General features: G+C 44.5%; 1 protein-coding gene across 1 annotated transcript; it reads left to right on the plus strand.

Annotated features, from left to right (window-relative positions):
* Positions 1–3603: 3603 nt before the first annotated feature.
* On the plus strand, positions 3604–10367 carry LOC101775493 (putative disease resistance protein RGA1). Its single transcript, XM_004979458.3, has 4 exons — positions 3604–3931; positions 4688–5815; positions 7396–9795; positions 9931–10367. Exons 1-4 carry the CDS (start codon positions 3641–3643, stop codon positions 9940–9942), a joined length of 3831 nt encoding a protein of 1276 aa, XP_004979515.2. The 5' UTR covers positions 3604–3640; the 3' UTR covers positions 9943–10367.
* Positions 10368–15743: the final 5376 nt, after the last annotated feature.

The following is a 15743-nucleotide window of genomic DNA, read 5'->3' on the forward strand; positions in this document are numbered from 1 at the left end:
GCCAAAACCTTTATGGCGCATAACAATCGACATTGCCTCATGTTCAACTCTATCAAAAGCCTTTTCAAAATCCAGTTTCAAAATGACAATCTCCTTCTTAGAAGTGTGACAAAGATGAAGGTACTCAAAAGCCCAAGCCAAATAGTCTTGAATGGTTCTTGTTTTGATAAAACCATATTGATTTTTGCGAATAAGGTCCATAATCACCCTTTGCAACCTATTTGCCAGTAACTTCGTCAGTAAGTTCATGGATATGTTTAAAAGTGAGATAGGCCTGAAATCTAAAACTTTGGAGGCCCCATCTAATTTAGGTAGCAAAGTAATAAAGGAGCCATTGATAGTTTGAAGGCGGACAGTTCCTGAATGAATGGCTTCACACAAATCATAAAATTCTTGTTTGATTATTGGCCAACATTTTTTTAATAATGTTTGTATTGAAGCCATCTGGTCCACGGGCCTTATCTAAAGGCATTTTTTGAATCACTTCATCTATTTCTTCAGAGGTGAAAAGCTCTTCTAAGCATTGAAGATTGTGGGCTGGCTGAAGAAGCTGTTCCAGATTGAACACCATGGGATGAGGATCAGATGAGCCTAATCTATCTTTATAAGCTTCCCATTGGAGAAGTTCTTTTGCTTGATGTTGTGTGTGAGATGTGCCTTGGTTGTCTTCCAGACTTGTAATATAATTTTTTCTATGCTTTATAGTTGCATTGGCATGGAAAAATTTAGTGCCTTCATCCCCAAATTTGACCCATTTAATATTCCCTCTTTGTTTCCAGTATATCTTCTGTTGGTGTAACAAAGACACCAAATGTTCTGATAAAATTGTCTTGAAGTTCCACTCAACAACAGTTAAATCTCTATATTCCTCAATTAATTCCATGAATGTCAAAATGAGTTTGACATTAGTGATATTTGTCTTGAGACTTGAGAGCTGTTTCTGCCAGGCCCTTAAAACTCTTTTGAGGTTCTTACATTTTGCAGTAATTACTTTTGCTTTATCTGAATGATGGACAGGTCTTGACCAGCCATGTGACACCACATTCATGAATTGTTCATGTTCCATCTAATAATTTTCAAATCTAAAAATGTTTCCCTTGGGTATATCAGTGCCAATAGAAATAATGCAAGGGGAGTGATCTGAAGTTTCCATGGCTAAAGGATAAGCTGAGGTGTTAGGGTATGTCAAGGTCCAAGCATTTGTTATAAAGAACCAATCTAATCTTTCCAGCAAAGGAGATTGATGCTTGTTTGATCAAGTATATTGCTTTAGTTTTAATGGAATTTTGATAAGACTTAGGGCACTGATAGCATCATTAAACATAAACATTTCATTATGGTCACCACCAGGCCTGTTTCTGTTTGAGGGAAGAGAGTTGTTAGGAGGTTGATTGAGGCAATTGCTGCGAGTGGGGTGTTGTGGTCTCGTGCTTGCACCGTTTCGAACGCTCTTTTGAGATTCACGATGGGGATGCTTGCATCTAGTAGTTGGCGACGTTCTGCTCGAGTAGCATTGCGTGCTCTTCTTTGAGTTCTTTGGTCAGAAGTCTCGCCTTGTGGGGCGTTATCCAACAACTCATCTTGGGAAACTTCCTCAAGTTGTCCTATCTGTTGAGGAGTTCTTTGGTTGCTATTACCCGCGCCATTGTTTGGTGAGGTAATAACAAAGATCTCTCTATCCGGGAAGTAGCTTCCAGAGCTCGATGTTGCAACCTTCGTGGAGCCCCCTTCTTCACGGATCGGAGTGAGTGGAGTACCCTCTTGATACGAGAGGGTATCCAGATGTGCGATGAGGCGTGACTCGTAGTCTTGGGCAAGAAAGGATGGCTTCATCCCAGGCCAATAGACGAATCTGCCTTGTGGTGTTGAGGTGACCACTAAGCCCTATGCCAGACCTGATAAAGGGAATTTCATAGTGGAGTCCGAGTTGTAGTCGCAGTCCTCCTCTGGCTCTAGCCCAGATTGGATTCGAGTGAGGAGTTCTTGGTGGATCTTGGTCACATTTCAGAGTCCGTGTGGAAAATGACTTGGAGTTGTAGTCGGTCTATGCGGTGACTTGATTGCCAGCTCGCGCGGACTAGTCTGAGCCGTGGTCGAGTCCGAGTTGTAGTCGAACTTGGTGTTGAGTAGATCGAAATTGTTGATTTTCTCGACGGGATCTTCTGCTTCTTGTCGAAGAGAGTTTTCATCGAGATGCTTCTTTTCCTGGTTGTTGATGATGCAGCGTTGGCAGGATCCAGCGCCGTCAGCGATGCAAAGCTAGGAGCCAAAGATGAAAGTCGTGCTCGCTTCGAAAGCGAATGCCAGCTTGATGATGATTGGGGTCATCGATCTCATGCAGAGAAACTCGCGACTTCCCGTACCTAGCGTGCCAGCTGTCGGTGTTTTAGCCTAGCAACCCGTCGAGGGAGTACCCGAGACGGTATTTTTGTTGGTGGGTGTCGTCGAGAATCAAGGAGTCGATGGTGATGCAAGGAACGCGATTTAGACAGGTTCGGGCCGCTAGATCGCGTAATACCCTACGTTCTGTGTGTTGTATACGTGTATTGCCTTGAAATTTTGTTGAGGCGGTCCCTGCTCGCCCATATATAGTTGGGGAAGTAGGCTTACAGGGTACTTTGAGTACAGGAATCCTAGTCGAACATGGTTACAGAGTCCTACTCTATCTTAGCTGAGTAGTTTCCTTGCGCATTCCGACTAGTCTTCAGGAGTCCATGCAGGCTACGTTACCCTGCGGCGTAGTCTGCATGTCCTGATCATGTCCGAGTACGTCCCTTGGGTGGGTCGTATAGGGCCTACTCGTGGGCCCGGGGATGTATGCCCGACACCAAGGTCTTGCCAGACCTCGGGCGCCTTTGCCTTCTCGAACAACGACGCACCCCCGTCCTTAGCTCTGGGCCTTTGGCTGTGGCTTTCTTCCCGAGGCTAGTGCCCTGGGCGATCTTCAGGCTTTTCATGGTCGTCAGTCGCTCGCCCCAAGCTCGTTAGACCTCGGTCGTGTTTGTTTTCCTTCGTGCGCACAACGACATTGGGGCAAGGGTTATCGGGTTAGGAAAATGTCAATTTACCTTACCTTATCTTCGTTTCATGGCCTCGCTAGGCGCTTGAAGCCGGAAAATGATATCCAAAGTTGTGAGCTTTGAGAGTGTTCATGACGTTTCTTGATTCGACGGATGTCGTGGGTGGCCATGCTTTTGGGCGATCCCCAACAAACATCGTTGGGACGTCTAGAGAATGATATGGCAATATCCTTCGTGCGAGTTGTTGTCAATATTGGACTTCCAAGATCATTGTCAGGTAAGGCACAAATAATAACCTCCAAATCCTGTGTACTTCGTATGTCATCGATGTAGATGAAATACCCAGCATTTGAAGGTAAAACATAATTAACTAGGTGCCAATATTAAGTGATACTGAAAATGCCCATACAATACCATATATTATTGGTCCGTCAACACCAGTTAATCAGGATACCATTAGTGTGCTCCCACACTGGCGCCAGCTGGTAATTAGGATACCATTATTGGTCCATCAACGCCAGCTAATCAGGATACCATTAATGCGCTCCCACTGGCGCCAGCTGGTAATCAGGATACCATTAATTGTGCACCATTCGCACAAGTCTCACAGCTCTGCAGTCATGGCGGAGATCTTAGCTGGATTGCTCACTTCTGCCATCGTCGCCATCGCGAAAGATAAGCTGACCGCCACCATAGCAGAGCAGGCCAATTTGCTTTGGAACTTCGGCGACGACCTGGAGGACATGAACTTGGTGCTGGAGGCTATCTCAGCGGCGCTCCAGGATGCTGAGAGGCGGTCGGCCAAGGAGAAGTTGGTGCAGCTGTGGCTCAAGCGGCTCAAGCATGCTGCCTTAGACATCGCCGACATGCTCGAAGACTACCAAGACACTAGCGACCGGTTAACTGCAAAGGTGAGTGGTTATACATGCTCAATTCCTTTGAAACCTATCGTATCCCTCCTGGGGAGAACTAATTCATTATCAATTTGACACTCTTATTTTCAACCAGATGTCTATAACTCTGGACCAGAATAGAATGTCTTCTCGATCTCGAGCATGTTCGATATATAGATCAGATTTAGTGCAGAGGGGTTAGGTGCGGCTGTGTGACTCCGTGAGTTAGTGCGCACAAATAAACTTTAGGCTATAGCAAGTGTGTTACACTTGGATACACCTAAAATTTAAGGCAAGAAATATTGCACAAACTTACTTATATGAGTCATTTGGATTATTGAGTTTCCTCCTATAATTGATTTTGTGCCAAAGAAATATACCTTGTTTTTAGCAAGGTTTATTTTTTCCCCATTAATATTGTACTGCTCATCGCCTACTCCTTGGGCTGGCTTTCATATACCTGATGATGTTTGTTGGATAATAGCTCAATACCTACAGGCTACACTGGGACATGTAAGCTTGTAAATCCCGTTCGGGCATCAGCCAGACTGGTGCCCAGGCCAGAATAGAAGGCTATCCATCTGGTACCGATACCACCAATAGCGGTTAATATCGGTCATATCAGCTAACATACAGATCTCTTAAATTTGAAATATCTAGCCGATTAGCCAGTTCCTACTTCAGTTTGTGGTTCAATTTCCATGTAAGTTCATATGATCTGAAGCCTCTTTGCTTAGTGTAGATTCCAACTAAGAATAAATGAAATTCTTGCAGAAGCCAGGAGTGCTTTCATGTCTACCAGTTGCACACAAGAAGATTGTCGTGGCTAATAGGATGAAGAGTATGAGAGAAGAACTGAGCAAAATCAACAAGGACTTTCGGGATTTTAAATTCTCAGAGGGTGGCACTTGCACGTCTCTTGAGCAACATGATGACGATCGTGAAACATCATCACGTTTGCCTGAAAAACCAATAATTGGGAGGAATAGAGAAAAGAAGGAAGTCATAAACCTCTTATCCACAGGTACCAACAATGATGAGACTGTGATTGTTTCTATCCATGGCCTTGGAGGTATAGGCAAGAGTACTTTGGCACAACTAATTTACAATGATGCGCAATTCAAGAAGTATGACCATCGTATATGGGTTTATGTGTCCCGGGATTTCAGTCTAAAGAAAATAGGAAGCTCTATAATTTCTCTAATACAAATAGAAGGAGGCCAACAGAATAGGGATACACTGGAAGCTATAAATCAGTGCCTAGATAACCTACTCCGTGGCAAGAAGGTTCTTATTGTTTTAGATGATTTATGGGAGGAAAAGGACACTGAGTTAGGGAAACTGAGGAGTATGCTTCAGGTGGGCAAGAAGAGCACTACCATAGATGTCATAGTAACCACGCGCAACGAAGACATTGCAAGGAAAGTTTCCACATGTACACCGTACAAGCTGCAGCCTTTGGACGATTATACATGCTGGGAAATAATTAAGAGGTATAGCAGGTTTGAAGATCAACATTACCAAGAAAGATTAGAGAAGATAGGATTGGACATTGCAAAGAAATGTGGAGGTGTGGCATTAGCAGCTCAAGCACTTGGATACATGCTACAGTCCAAAGACTTGTCCGGATGGACTGAAATAAACAACAGTGATATCTGGAATGAATCTTTTGAAGATAATGGTGGTGTGCTACCATCCTTGAAGTTAAGTTATGAAAGGATGCAACCACAGCTAAGGATATGCTTTTCTTATTGTGCCATATTCCCAAAAGGCCATAATATTGCTGAAGATGATTTGATTCACCAATGGATTGCTCTTGGTTTTATCAAGCCATCGAAGGGGAAGGAATACACCAGGCAACTTTTGGGCATGTCCTTCCTTCAAGTTTCAAAGTTGCCCAAGGTAATGTTGAAGTATATATAACTACCAGAACACTACTCTTGCCTGCTGATTGATCTGTTGGCATATTGGTTGTTTTTGCGTACTACTAGTCATTACCACAACTCAATTGATGACATTTGACTTTTTACTATTATAGGATATGGAATTATAATATTTTTGCCATGGGTAATCTTTATCCTAAATTCAGTTAAAGTATAGATAAGGCTGGCTAGTCGGGTCGGCTCAGGTGCAAAAATGATTTTTTCTCAAATTTTTTATGCTGTTTCTAGTAGATGTTTATATCTTGTTGCCCATTTTTTCACTTGCAAAAATCCATGTTTTCACGGGTGTTCAGCTGCAGGTGCTTGCTTAAACCGACCGACTATACAAATGTTTGATGTAATAGTGTCAACATGTCTTTAAGTATCTAAGAAATGCTCGAAACCGCCCTACACCAAAGCTCCAGCGAGGTCCTCTTTTCGGATGTGGCAGTGTGGCTAGGAAACCTCAATGTTAAGTAGTGATTAGTCAGATGATTGTAGATGATTGCGTGGCATAAACTATGCACTAAACCATTGTTAAGTCGAGGTGAGGATGATTAGTGCACCGATATAATTAGTTAAGGGATCAATTTGCATCAAGTAAAACATTAAAATACTTAAGGAATAGAAATAGGAAAAGTGCACTTTTCATCCCTCGAGTATTGCAAAACTGTGGCATTCATTCTTTATGTTTCATTTGGTGTAAATCAGCCCCCTAACTTACTAAACCGATGAATTTATCATCCCACCAAAGTTTGATAATAGTTTAGTGTCATATAATATCACTTTAGGCCATGTAATCATCTTACTAGTCACTGCTTAGCTATTTCTAATGTTGAGGCAATTGCTATAATAGCTCCGTGTGAATCAGTTCTGTTAATTTTTCCGATAATTTTTATTTGATAGGAAATTTAGAGGATTTATTAATTTTTATTGGTTTTACATCTTCGACTCAGCATATTACATTGCTAAGCAAGGACTAGTCAGATAATTTCATGTCACAAACCGTCATTAGATGACATTGAACCTTTGTCAAACTTAGGTGGGGTTGATTTTCAGCAAATGAAACATGAGAGATGAATGTCACACTTTTACAATACTTAAGGGATGAAAAATACTTGAGGGACTTGTGGTGCTCTACTTCAGCCTCCAGAAGGGAGCTGTTGGCTTGCCTATTAGTTTCATGGAGAGAGAACGTTGAGAGAGAAGAGGTAATTTTGCTTGCTTCCATGTGGCATTAAAGGCGCTGGAGGTGAGTAGGTAGAGCGACGATGGTCGAAGCCTGTAGGAAATGGTACAATTAGCAAGTTTGGGGATCTGGTTGTTCATTTTGCTAGTTCGGCCGGGATGACATAACGTTACAATTTTGAGGACCGATAGTATGTTTTACTTTTTTAATAAGTAATATTTCTTTGGTGAAGTTATGATATACAATATATATTTACTAATAAGTAAACCACATAGTTTATACACATGTAAACTTATGATTTAAATTTTATTACAAAATGAAGAAATTATTAGTTGATATTTTAATGGAGTATGGTTAACTTATCATTTCAGACTTCGGGAGATCATATGGAGCGGTACACTATGCACGACCTGGTGCATGATCTGGCAGCATTAATTGTGGGTGATGAGTTAATTGTTTCTTATGTTGCATCGAAGAATAATAATGCACATAGCCAGAAACATTGTCGCTATGCATCGGTTACCAAATATGACCACGCAACAAGGTTATCCAATGTTTTACCCTCAAAGGTGAGGGCAGTTCATTTCTCAGATAGCGGCAAGCTGGATCTCTCTTGTGGGGCATTTTCATTTGCAAAGTGCTTGCGTATTTTGGATTTTAGTGGATGCTCTAGTATACTGTTGCCAGCCTCAATTGGGCAACTGAAGCAGCTGAAGTACCTTACTGCTCCACGAATGCAAAATGAAGTTCTCCCAGAGTTTATGACTGAGCTATCAAAACTGCAGTACCTAAACCTGGATGGATCTGCTCACATTTCTGGACTATCAGAATCAATGGGCAAGCTCTCGTGTCTGAGATATCTGGGTTTGTCAGGTTGTTCTGGCATATCAAAACTGCCAGGATCATTTGGTGATTTAAAATGTATCATGCATCTTGACATGTCAGGTTGTTCTGGGATAAGAGAACTGCCAAATTCACTTGCTAATCTCACAAATTTGCATCATCTTGATTTATCTGAATGTTCCGGTGTCAAGGAAATACCTGAATCTTTGTGTGGCCTCACACATCTCCAGTATTTGAACTTATCATCTTGTCGTTATATCACACGGCTACCAGAAGCTATAGGCAGCCTGGTCAATCTACAACATTTAAACATGTCATGGTGTGGTGTCATGGAATTTCCAGAGTCACTTAAGAGGCTCCGTAATTTATTGCATCTAGATTTGAGAAGCTGCTATATTGAGAAAGGCTTAGCGGCAGCTCTGCATGGCCTCACCGCATTACAATATCTGGATATGTCAAACATGAGGTGCTTGCTGAATTTCGAGATGGAAGATCTACTTGTAACTATGAGAAACCTCACCAATCTTAAGGTTTTGAAATTGAAATGTTTCCCATTTGGACTCTTTGTCAATCTTAATTTTATCAGTACACTTACCAATCTGGAGCATCTGGACCTATCATCGATCAGATTTATGTATCTACCAAAAAGTATTGGTAATCTCAAAAGGCTGCATACACTGAATCTCGAGAATTGTCGACTGCTCAAGTACCTGCCAGAGAGTATAGGTGGTGCAACTGGGCTGAAGTCTGTACTGCTGGATGGGTGCTCACACAAATTGATTGATCAGGCCAGTTCTCTATTGCATTATTCACTAACATTACCACTCTTTAAAGTTCGTGCTGATGACATCAGTGCTCATAGCAATCTGCATGTGCTTGAGGGTGAAAATGTCGGTGAGTTACATATAGTTTCCCTTGAAAACGTAAGAGTTCTGGAGGAAGCACAGAGACTTAAGCTGTTGACCAAACATAATCTTTTGACTTTGAAACTGGCTTGGACTCGGAGAGCTGATCGAGATCTGGAGGACGTGGATTTGTTGGGACAACTAGTGCCACCAATGAGCCTAAAGGACTTGAGTCTAGAAGGTTATAGCAGTTCGAGCTTTCCTGGCTGGCTCATGGCCATTTCTCGTCATCTCCCGAATCTTACTTCCATTGCATTGAAGGATGTGCCTAAATGTTTCAACCTACCACCACTTGGACAGTTGCCATACCTAGAAAGCTTGCGTCTCTCAAATTTACCCAAAGTTACAAAAATTGACGGGGGTATCTGCGGTGGCAAAGGAGCGTTCCCCCGATTGGCAAAGTTCACAGTGGCGGAGATGGATGGTTTGGAGGAGTGGAATACAACATCCCTTGGCGAAGATGGTGTGGAGGAGTTCATGTTCCCTATGCTAGATGTACTCAAGGTATCTAAATGTCCAAAGTTGAGGTTGAAACCATGCCCACCCAAATGTCACGAGTTCATAATATTAGAAAGCGACCAAGTTATATCTTCACTGGAGGAGATACAAACCAGCAGCCATTGCTGCAACTCTAATCCAAGTACCACCAGCCTGGCTATCAGCATGACAAGTCAGCATGGCAGTTTCAGGCTGTTTCACCACTTCCCTGCCCTCCAGGAGTTGGAATTCTCCTGGTGTTCACATCTAACGAGCTTGCCGGAGGGCATACAGAAACTCTCCTCCCTTCAGTTACTCGATTTGAATTGTTGTGACAGCATATCAGCACTACCAGAATGGCTGAGCGACATCTCCTCTCTCAAAACACTTGTGATCAAGGGCTGTGATAGCATCAAGTCTTTGCCTGCACGTATACAGCTGCTCAACAACCTCGAGCAGTTAGTTATTGTTGGGAACAAGGAACTGCAGCAGTGGTGCGAGTCAGAAGAGAACAAAGACAAGCTCGCACACATTAACATTAACATAGTAAGTTCACGACCACCACATTTATTTTTCTAAATCCAGCATTCAAGTTTTCTAATAAAACTTATGTGCTTCCTGTTTGTGATTTCCATGAGTATAAGCTAGAGCTAATCAGTCGCACTTTTTTCAACTTTGCAGATCAATTTATGAGTAGCTTAACCAAGTACCATAAAAATGCCACCAGGGTAGGTCACAACCAGCTGGACTTGAAAAGATACTGCGGGTAGTTCACTACATTTCCTCCAGAGGCCCATTAAGGCTTTCAGCACAAACAACATTGGAGCTCCAACTGCTTCTGTCAGTGACTTGTGACTGTACAAATGAGCTCTGTTCAGTTCTTCAAATTCTGCAATAGATTTTGTCTTCTGCTGAACTCTCCTTCCGTCCTCTTCTCTGTAATTTTTTTGTAGACAACTCTCTCTCTCTCTCTCTCTCTCTCTCTCTCTCTCTCTCTCTCTCTCCCCTTGATACTGAAGATCAAGTTTTACACGAAAAACAGGGCAAGCATTCCTGCAAGTAAGAAAAACACAAGCTTTTTAAGTATTCGCTCCTCCGTATGCATGAGAATCAACTGATTAATACGCCTCCACTAGCATGTCCTGATATATCAATGGTTACTACATTTGGTTGATACTTGATAGCAAAAGAGGGAAAAAGGATGCAGCAGCCAAGAACAGGGGATGTAATTCTTGCAGGCAAAGCATCGAGCACTTGGCCTGCAGATGCAGGAGACACCAACCTTTGCCGCAATGCAGCCGCGTGCTTGCTTGGCTTCATGCGCAGCCCGGCGCGGTGAAGAACCTTGTCTTCTGGTCCGCTCCGTGCACCGTGGCCAAGCGCGTCTTCGTCTTCGTCTTCGCCTCCGACGACCAAACTGCGGCAACCAAGCGGACGAGCGGTGGTTCGTGGGAGCAGTGGTGCCCTCCACTCTTCCCGCGCCGCCTCGTAAAGCCCCGTGTTATATGTGCGGCTAGCACGCTGGCCCACATCGTCACTGGGCACGGCGGCGGCGGGAGGAACTATTATGATCTGGCTCAGAATCTAGCTAGCAACGCAAACAGGCAGGATGGCAAGGAATTTTGGGTTTGGGAGGAAGAACAGAGCGCGGGCAGAATCGGGATCGGAAGACGACGAAGTTATCAGGTTCAGAGTTTCAGGTATGAGTTCAACGATGATGATTCCTTACAGAGGATGCAGCGATGGTAATATACCCATACGCAAGCGCTCCAAGGGGCCAACTGGGCCGACCACCACACCCATACATCAGATCACCTGCAGGCCCGCTAGAGAATAGAGATACTACTGAGTACACAACACAACTCTGAATCGATTTGATATAGTCAGACACACATTTCAAAAATATATATATAGTCAGACAGGTTCAGTAGTACGAGAGCCAGCCTCCTCACCGTGCGTTCATCCAGATGCTAGCTTGTGCCTCTTGAGCGCCTTCTTGGTCATGACATTGACGTGAAAGAAGCGACCTTTCTGAGCAACTCTCAAATCCCCAGTCGCCTCCTCGTCCTGATCGCTCGTCCCACAGTCGTTGAGAGAGCTAGCAGCTAGAGAGACGATGGGTTACACGTTGGAAGACTACGCAAGGCTCCAGCACAGGTTGTTCGATGAATGTTCACATCGATGTGCCCATGTATAGTTGCACACAGGTTGTTCAGCCGCTGAAGAAGATAGGAGAAGGAAAAAAATTGTGAAGAAGTTTGATCATGGGCTCTTGCTTTTCAGACTTTGACCAGCGTCAAGTGGGCTGGAAGTTTTCGTTCTTTTGGGCCTTGTATGTCTATGCCCAACAACAACGGATAGCATCACCGTCTCAAGTCAAACTTCAAAATCATTTGAGATAGTGTCGATTAAAAAATCAACATGTTAAAAAATGTCAGTTGAACATTCAAAAGTTGTGATCATCTTTCACTAAAAAGAATTGGACCAGGTATGTCCTCGTAATCAGCACCTGACAGATTAGCTCAATTATTTGTTGACATCACATTGCTTGAAGTTAAGTATACGCTACGATTAATTTAAGTAATTACCCTCGAAGTTGAATAATCATTAGCAGCTAATAGTCACTTAACAAAAGATTCGGATTAAGTTACACCCGATAATCACGCAATCAAAGGGAACAATGTGGTCGATTATCTGCCGAAAGGAGTGAATTAGAGCTTTAAAATTTCTGTGACATTGACTGAATAATGTCTGCACCCACATTATATATCTACTTGGATATACAATCGTCTATATAAATGGATAATGTCTCTGCATTTGCATCTTTACAAATTCAAGGTCAACTATATATAGCAACTAACCGATTGGTGGCTAGATAGTTAAGTGACGTAATCAACGTCTGTCCATGAGTTTGTCAACCCTTGCAACCAGTTTGCTGATTTTGTTTTCTGAGCTCACGTATACATTTAAAATCCATTGAGTAGAAAGCTTTTGTAAAAAAGCACCTCAATACTTTTAAAAGCATGGGATCGTACGCATACCTGGAAACTAGTACTCACGCTCTGGATTACCCTCTGGATTTCTGACTCCGGTGGCAACTCGACCACCGGGCTCTCCACGACTTCGGCATCCTAAGGCACTAGCGCCTTACTCATGCCAGACCCCGGCAAAGGGTCGAGTATCGGCTCATGGGTAAATGAGGTCTCTCCCTCGAGGATACCCTTACCCGCCACCTCCCCAGGTAATACACCTCCTTTCTTAGTAGACGCCACTTCCTCCACTACGACTAAAGCCAAGGCATCCGCCCTTGGATCGGTCGTAGTCGCCATGTCATCAACCAGGGCGATGGGTTTTCCAAAGACTGGATTACATCCTGCAACAAATTAAAAGTCATACTCACAAGACTCCCACCATCAAGGTGGGGTGGCTCGTCTTCTGTCAAATCCAGCATAGGAGCGGATGCAAGGATTACAGTTGACGGACCTTGAGCCAACTCCGCGTTTCCCTCGATGGGAATAGTCTCTTCGGCGTCCCTGTTCTCAACAAGTCAAAAGTTTACCAAACGGCTACAGCATGTAAAAGTCGGAAGCATGAGTACATGAGTACTTAGTACTTACCGAGCTGTCCGGGGCGGCACTCGAAGGCATTTTTTCTCCACAGGCACAGGTTGATCACTCGAAGCTAACGCCATAGCCGCCACATGAGGAAGATCTCCTACATTTTCACCAAGTCCAGACAGGCAGCGCGTTCGGCAGCGCGTAAAGCCGCTGCTGCGGCTGCGGCTTATCAGCGGAAGCCGTTCGGATGGCTTCGGAAGCCGTCACAAGCGGAAGCCGTCGTTGGTAACTAGCTAACGCCGCACCGACGCACCGACGCGCCAGTGCCTCCCTCCTCTCGCCCCCTCCGTCGGTTGCTCCCCACCGTGCCTTGCTCAGATCCGCCGCCACGGCTCCCTCCGCTCCCCGCTCCGTCCCTTCCGCCCGGTCTGCGCCGCCGGCGGGCCCTCGGCGCCCGCGCTCCGTCGCGCTCGCCCGTCGCTCCGTCGCTCCCGCGCGCTCCCTCAGTGCCTCGCGCTCGCTCCGCCGCTCCCTCGCTGCCTCGCGCCCCCTCCGTCCCTCCGTCCGGATCCGCCGCCGGCCGTCCCTCCGGATCCGCCGCCGCGGCTCCGAGCCGGCGCACGCGCTGCCGCCGCCGGTGGGCCGTCCGGATCCGCCGCCGCCCGTCCCTCCGGATCCGCCGCCGCGGCTCCGAGCCGGCCCACGCGCTGCCGCCGCCGGTGGGCCGTCGGGTGGACGGACCCTCTCCCGCGCCGTCGCCCCCTGCATCACCTCCGCTCACAGGTATGGATGCTACCGCATCCCCTGAGCCCCTAGTGAATGAATGAAATCTGTTACACATTTCACTACATACATGATCTGGTCAAGTACATACCTTATTGCGTATTGTTGCCCATTGTGATAAAAGGAAGGCCTCAACTAGGATTGAGGTTATTTCATGGGTTGTTCCTTACATCTAGCGTATCTGAAAGTGAAACATCAGTTTATAGCTTGAATGGTTTGATTTAATTTATCCCCTGGTTTGTGAGGCATATACTTTGTGTGACATACTAGATTACTTCATAGTTTGCTGACATAAGTATATATGCAGTATGAATTGACAATGTCTTCGACACTTAGTTCAAGTAGACATTAGTTACTTGTTAGCTCCAGGAATGTCAGCTAAACAAAAAAGGTCCTCATAAGTTACACTTCCTGATTTTTACAAGTATGTGAGAGGCAGACTGAAGCTGTAGGTCATTATGGAGATTGGAGTGGACATTTTTGTTGTGACAATTGTATGAAATCAAAGGGGCAGCCATCTAAATGATGGATGAAATGTGGATAAATTTGATAGATAACCTGAATTACCTTCAACCAAGAAGTGTCAATATGTGTTTATTTCAGTACAAGGCTAAAGTCCGTTGTTCTGATGCCTTTCTCCATGAAGTGTTAGGTTCTGTCCTTTATCCAGAATTCCTGATTCTAGTTTTCACTAGATTTACCTCTGCTAGATTTCTCTTTGTCTCCTGAATTTATTGCTATGCCATATCTTTATGCATCCTAGATGTGCAAGGCACATTTAATCAGTACAAATACGTCTTCCACATGCATTTTTCATAGCTGCACATTCAAATGCTAATTGTAGACCCAGCATTTGGTCCAATCCCATTGCTTCTTTTGACTCAGTCTACACAGCTGGTTCGTTTTAGACTTTTGGTGTCTACATTTTTTTTCTTCAACTGCAGGTCGGTAGCCACCTTATTGTGATGATTTTGTGCCTTAATTTTTTAATTTTCTAGATCTGCTTCATCAAAGAATCTTTGCTTACCTTTTGATTTAATCAAATCATCATCATTGAACCTTGAAGACGGCTACACTTACCCTATAACAAATACAGCCTAGACTTATAACTGTTTGTGTTCTGAAATATATTATCATGACTTGAGCATATTCCAATATTCCATACTTTAAGATAGCTAATCTGTAACAATTATTTCAAGTTTCCCTTTGGCAGTAGAGCATATTCTGTCCTACATGTTTAGCTTGTACTTAGACCCATATATGTGTAATCTGCCCTTCTGATTTTTTTTTAACCTTCTGATTTTTTTTTAACCTTTCAGGCTTGAGGAGGAAGGGTGCAAGGACCACAAATCTGAGGCACATTCAAAGGTGCCCACACTGGCATCGTCATCGACTGGGTCCTGCTCTCCTCCCCCCGTGTGCCCGTACAATTTTCGCCACAAACGCCACAAAGCACCTGCTAAGGCAAGTAACAAATTCTTCATTTTCCATTGCTTAGTTGTGTACGTAGGTCGTAGTTGTCCATAGATCGGTGCCATATAATTGCAGCTACTGTGTGGTCAGATGAGTAACCGTGCCAGCTGGGATGAGCCCACGACAAAAATATTGCTGGAGATGTGCATTGAACAAAAGAACCAGCTAAACTGGAGCGACAGATGCCTCACTAAGTTGGGATGGAGGAATGTCCACTCCAGGTTCAGGGCAGCAACTGGATTGCAACTGGGAGTGAAGCAGCTGCAGAACAAGCTCAACAACTTGAGGAGGCAATTCTTCGGCTGGCGGGCATTGGAAACCTCGACTGGTTTAGGGCGCGACACACAAACTGGTGGGGTGTCGGCTGATGCCACATATTGGGAGCAGGACCAACAGGTAGGGACTTTCCGTCGTCCCTAACTTACTGATCGTCATACTTGTAATTTATTACATTACCAATGCTGATATTTTAATTTTATGGGACTTTGCAGGACACCCAGGTGAGGTCACAGCCGCATTCTGTGAAGCCTCCACCTTTGCTGGACCTGCTGTTCGAGTTGTTTGGCCACGAACCACAAGACAGGGGCACATTGCTTTCGGCCGGAGGGATTCGGGAGGGCACACCTAGCATGGGGGGCACACCTAGCATGGGGACTGAGGGCAATTTCGTGGACTTGGAGG

Source organism: Setaria italica, chromosome VIII (assembly GCF_000263155.2).
Source record: "Setaria italica strain Yugu1 chromosome VIII, Setaria_italica_v2.0, whole genome shotgun sequence".
Lineage (NCBI taxonomy): Eukaryota > Viridiplantae > Streptophyta > Magnoliopsida > Poales > Poaceae > Setaria > Setaria italica.

What these genes read in the sequence shown, in the direction of transcription:
- LOC101775493 (XM_004979458.3), top strand. Translation starts at nt 3,641, where the DNA reads ATGGCGGAGATCTTAGCTGGATTGCTCACTTCTGCCATCGTCGCCATC. An exon ending in GCGACCGGTTAACTGCAAAG is followed by an intron (nt 3,932 to 4,687) that starts GTGAGTGGTTAT and finishes AAATTCTTGCAG; the next exon opens with AAGCCAGGAGTGCTTTCATG. An exon ending in AAGTTTCAAAGTTGCCCAAG is followed by an intron (nt 5,816 to 7,395) that starts GTAATGTTGAAG and finishes TTATCATTTCAG; the next exon opens with ACTTCGGGAGATCATATGGA.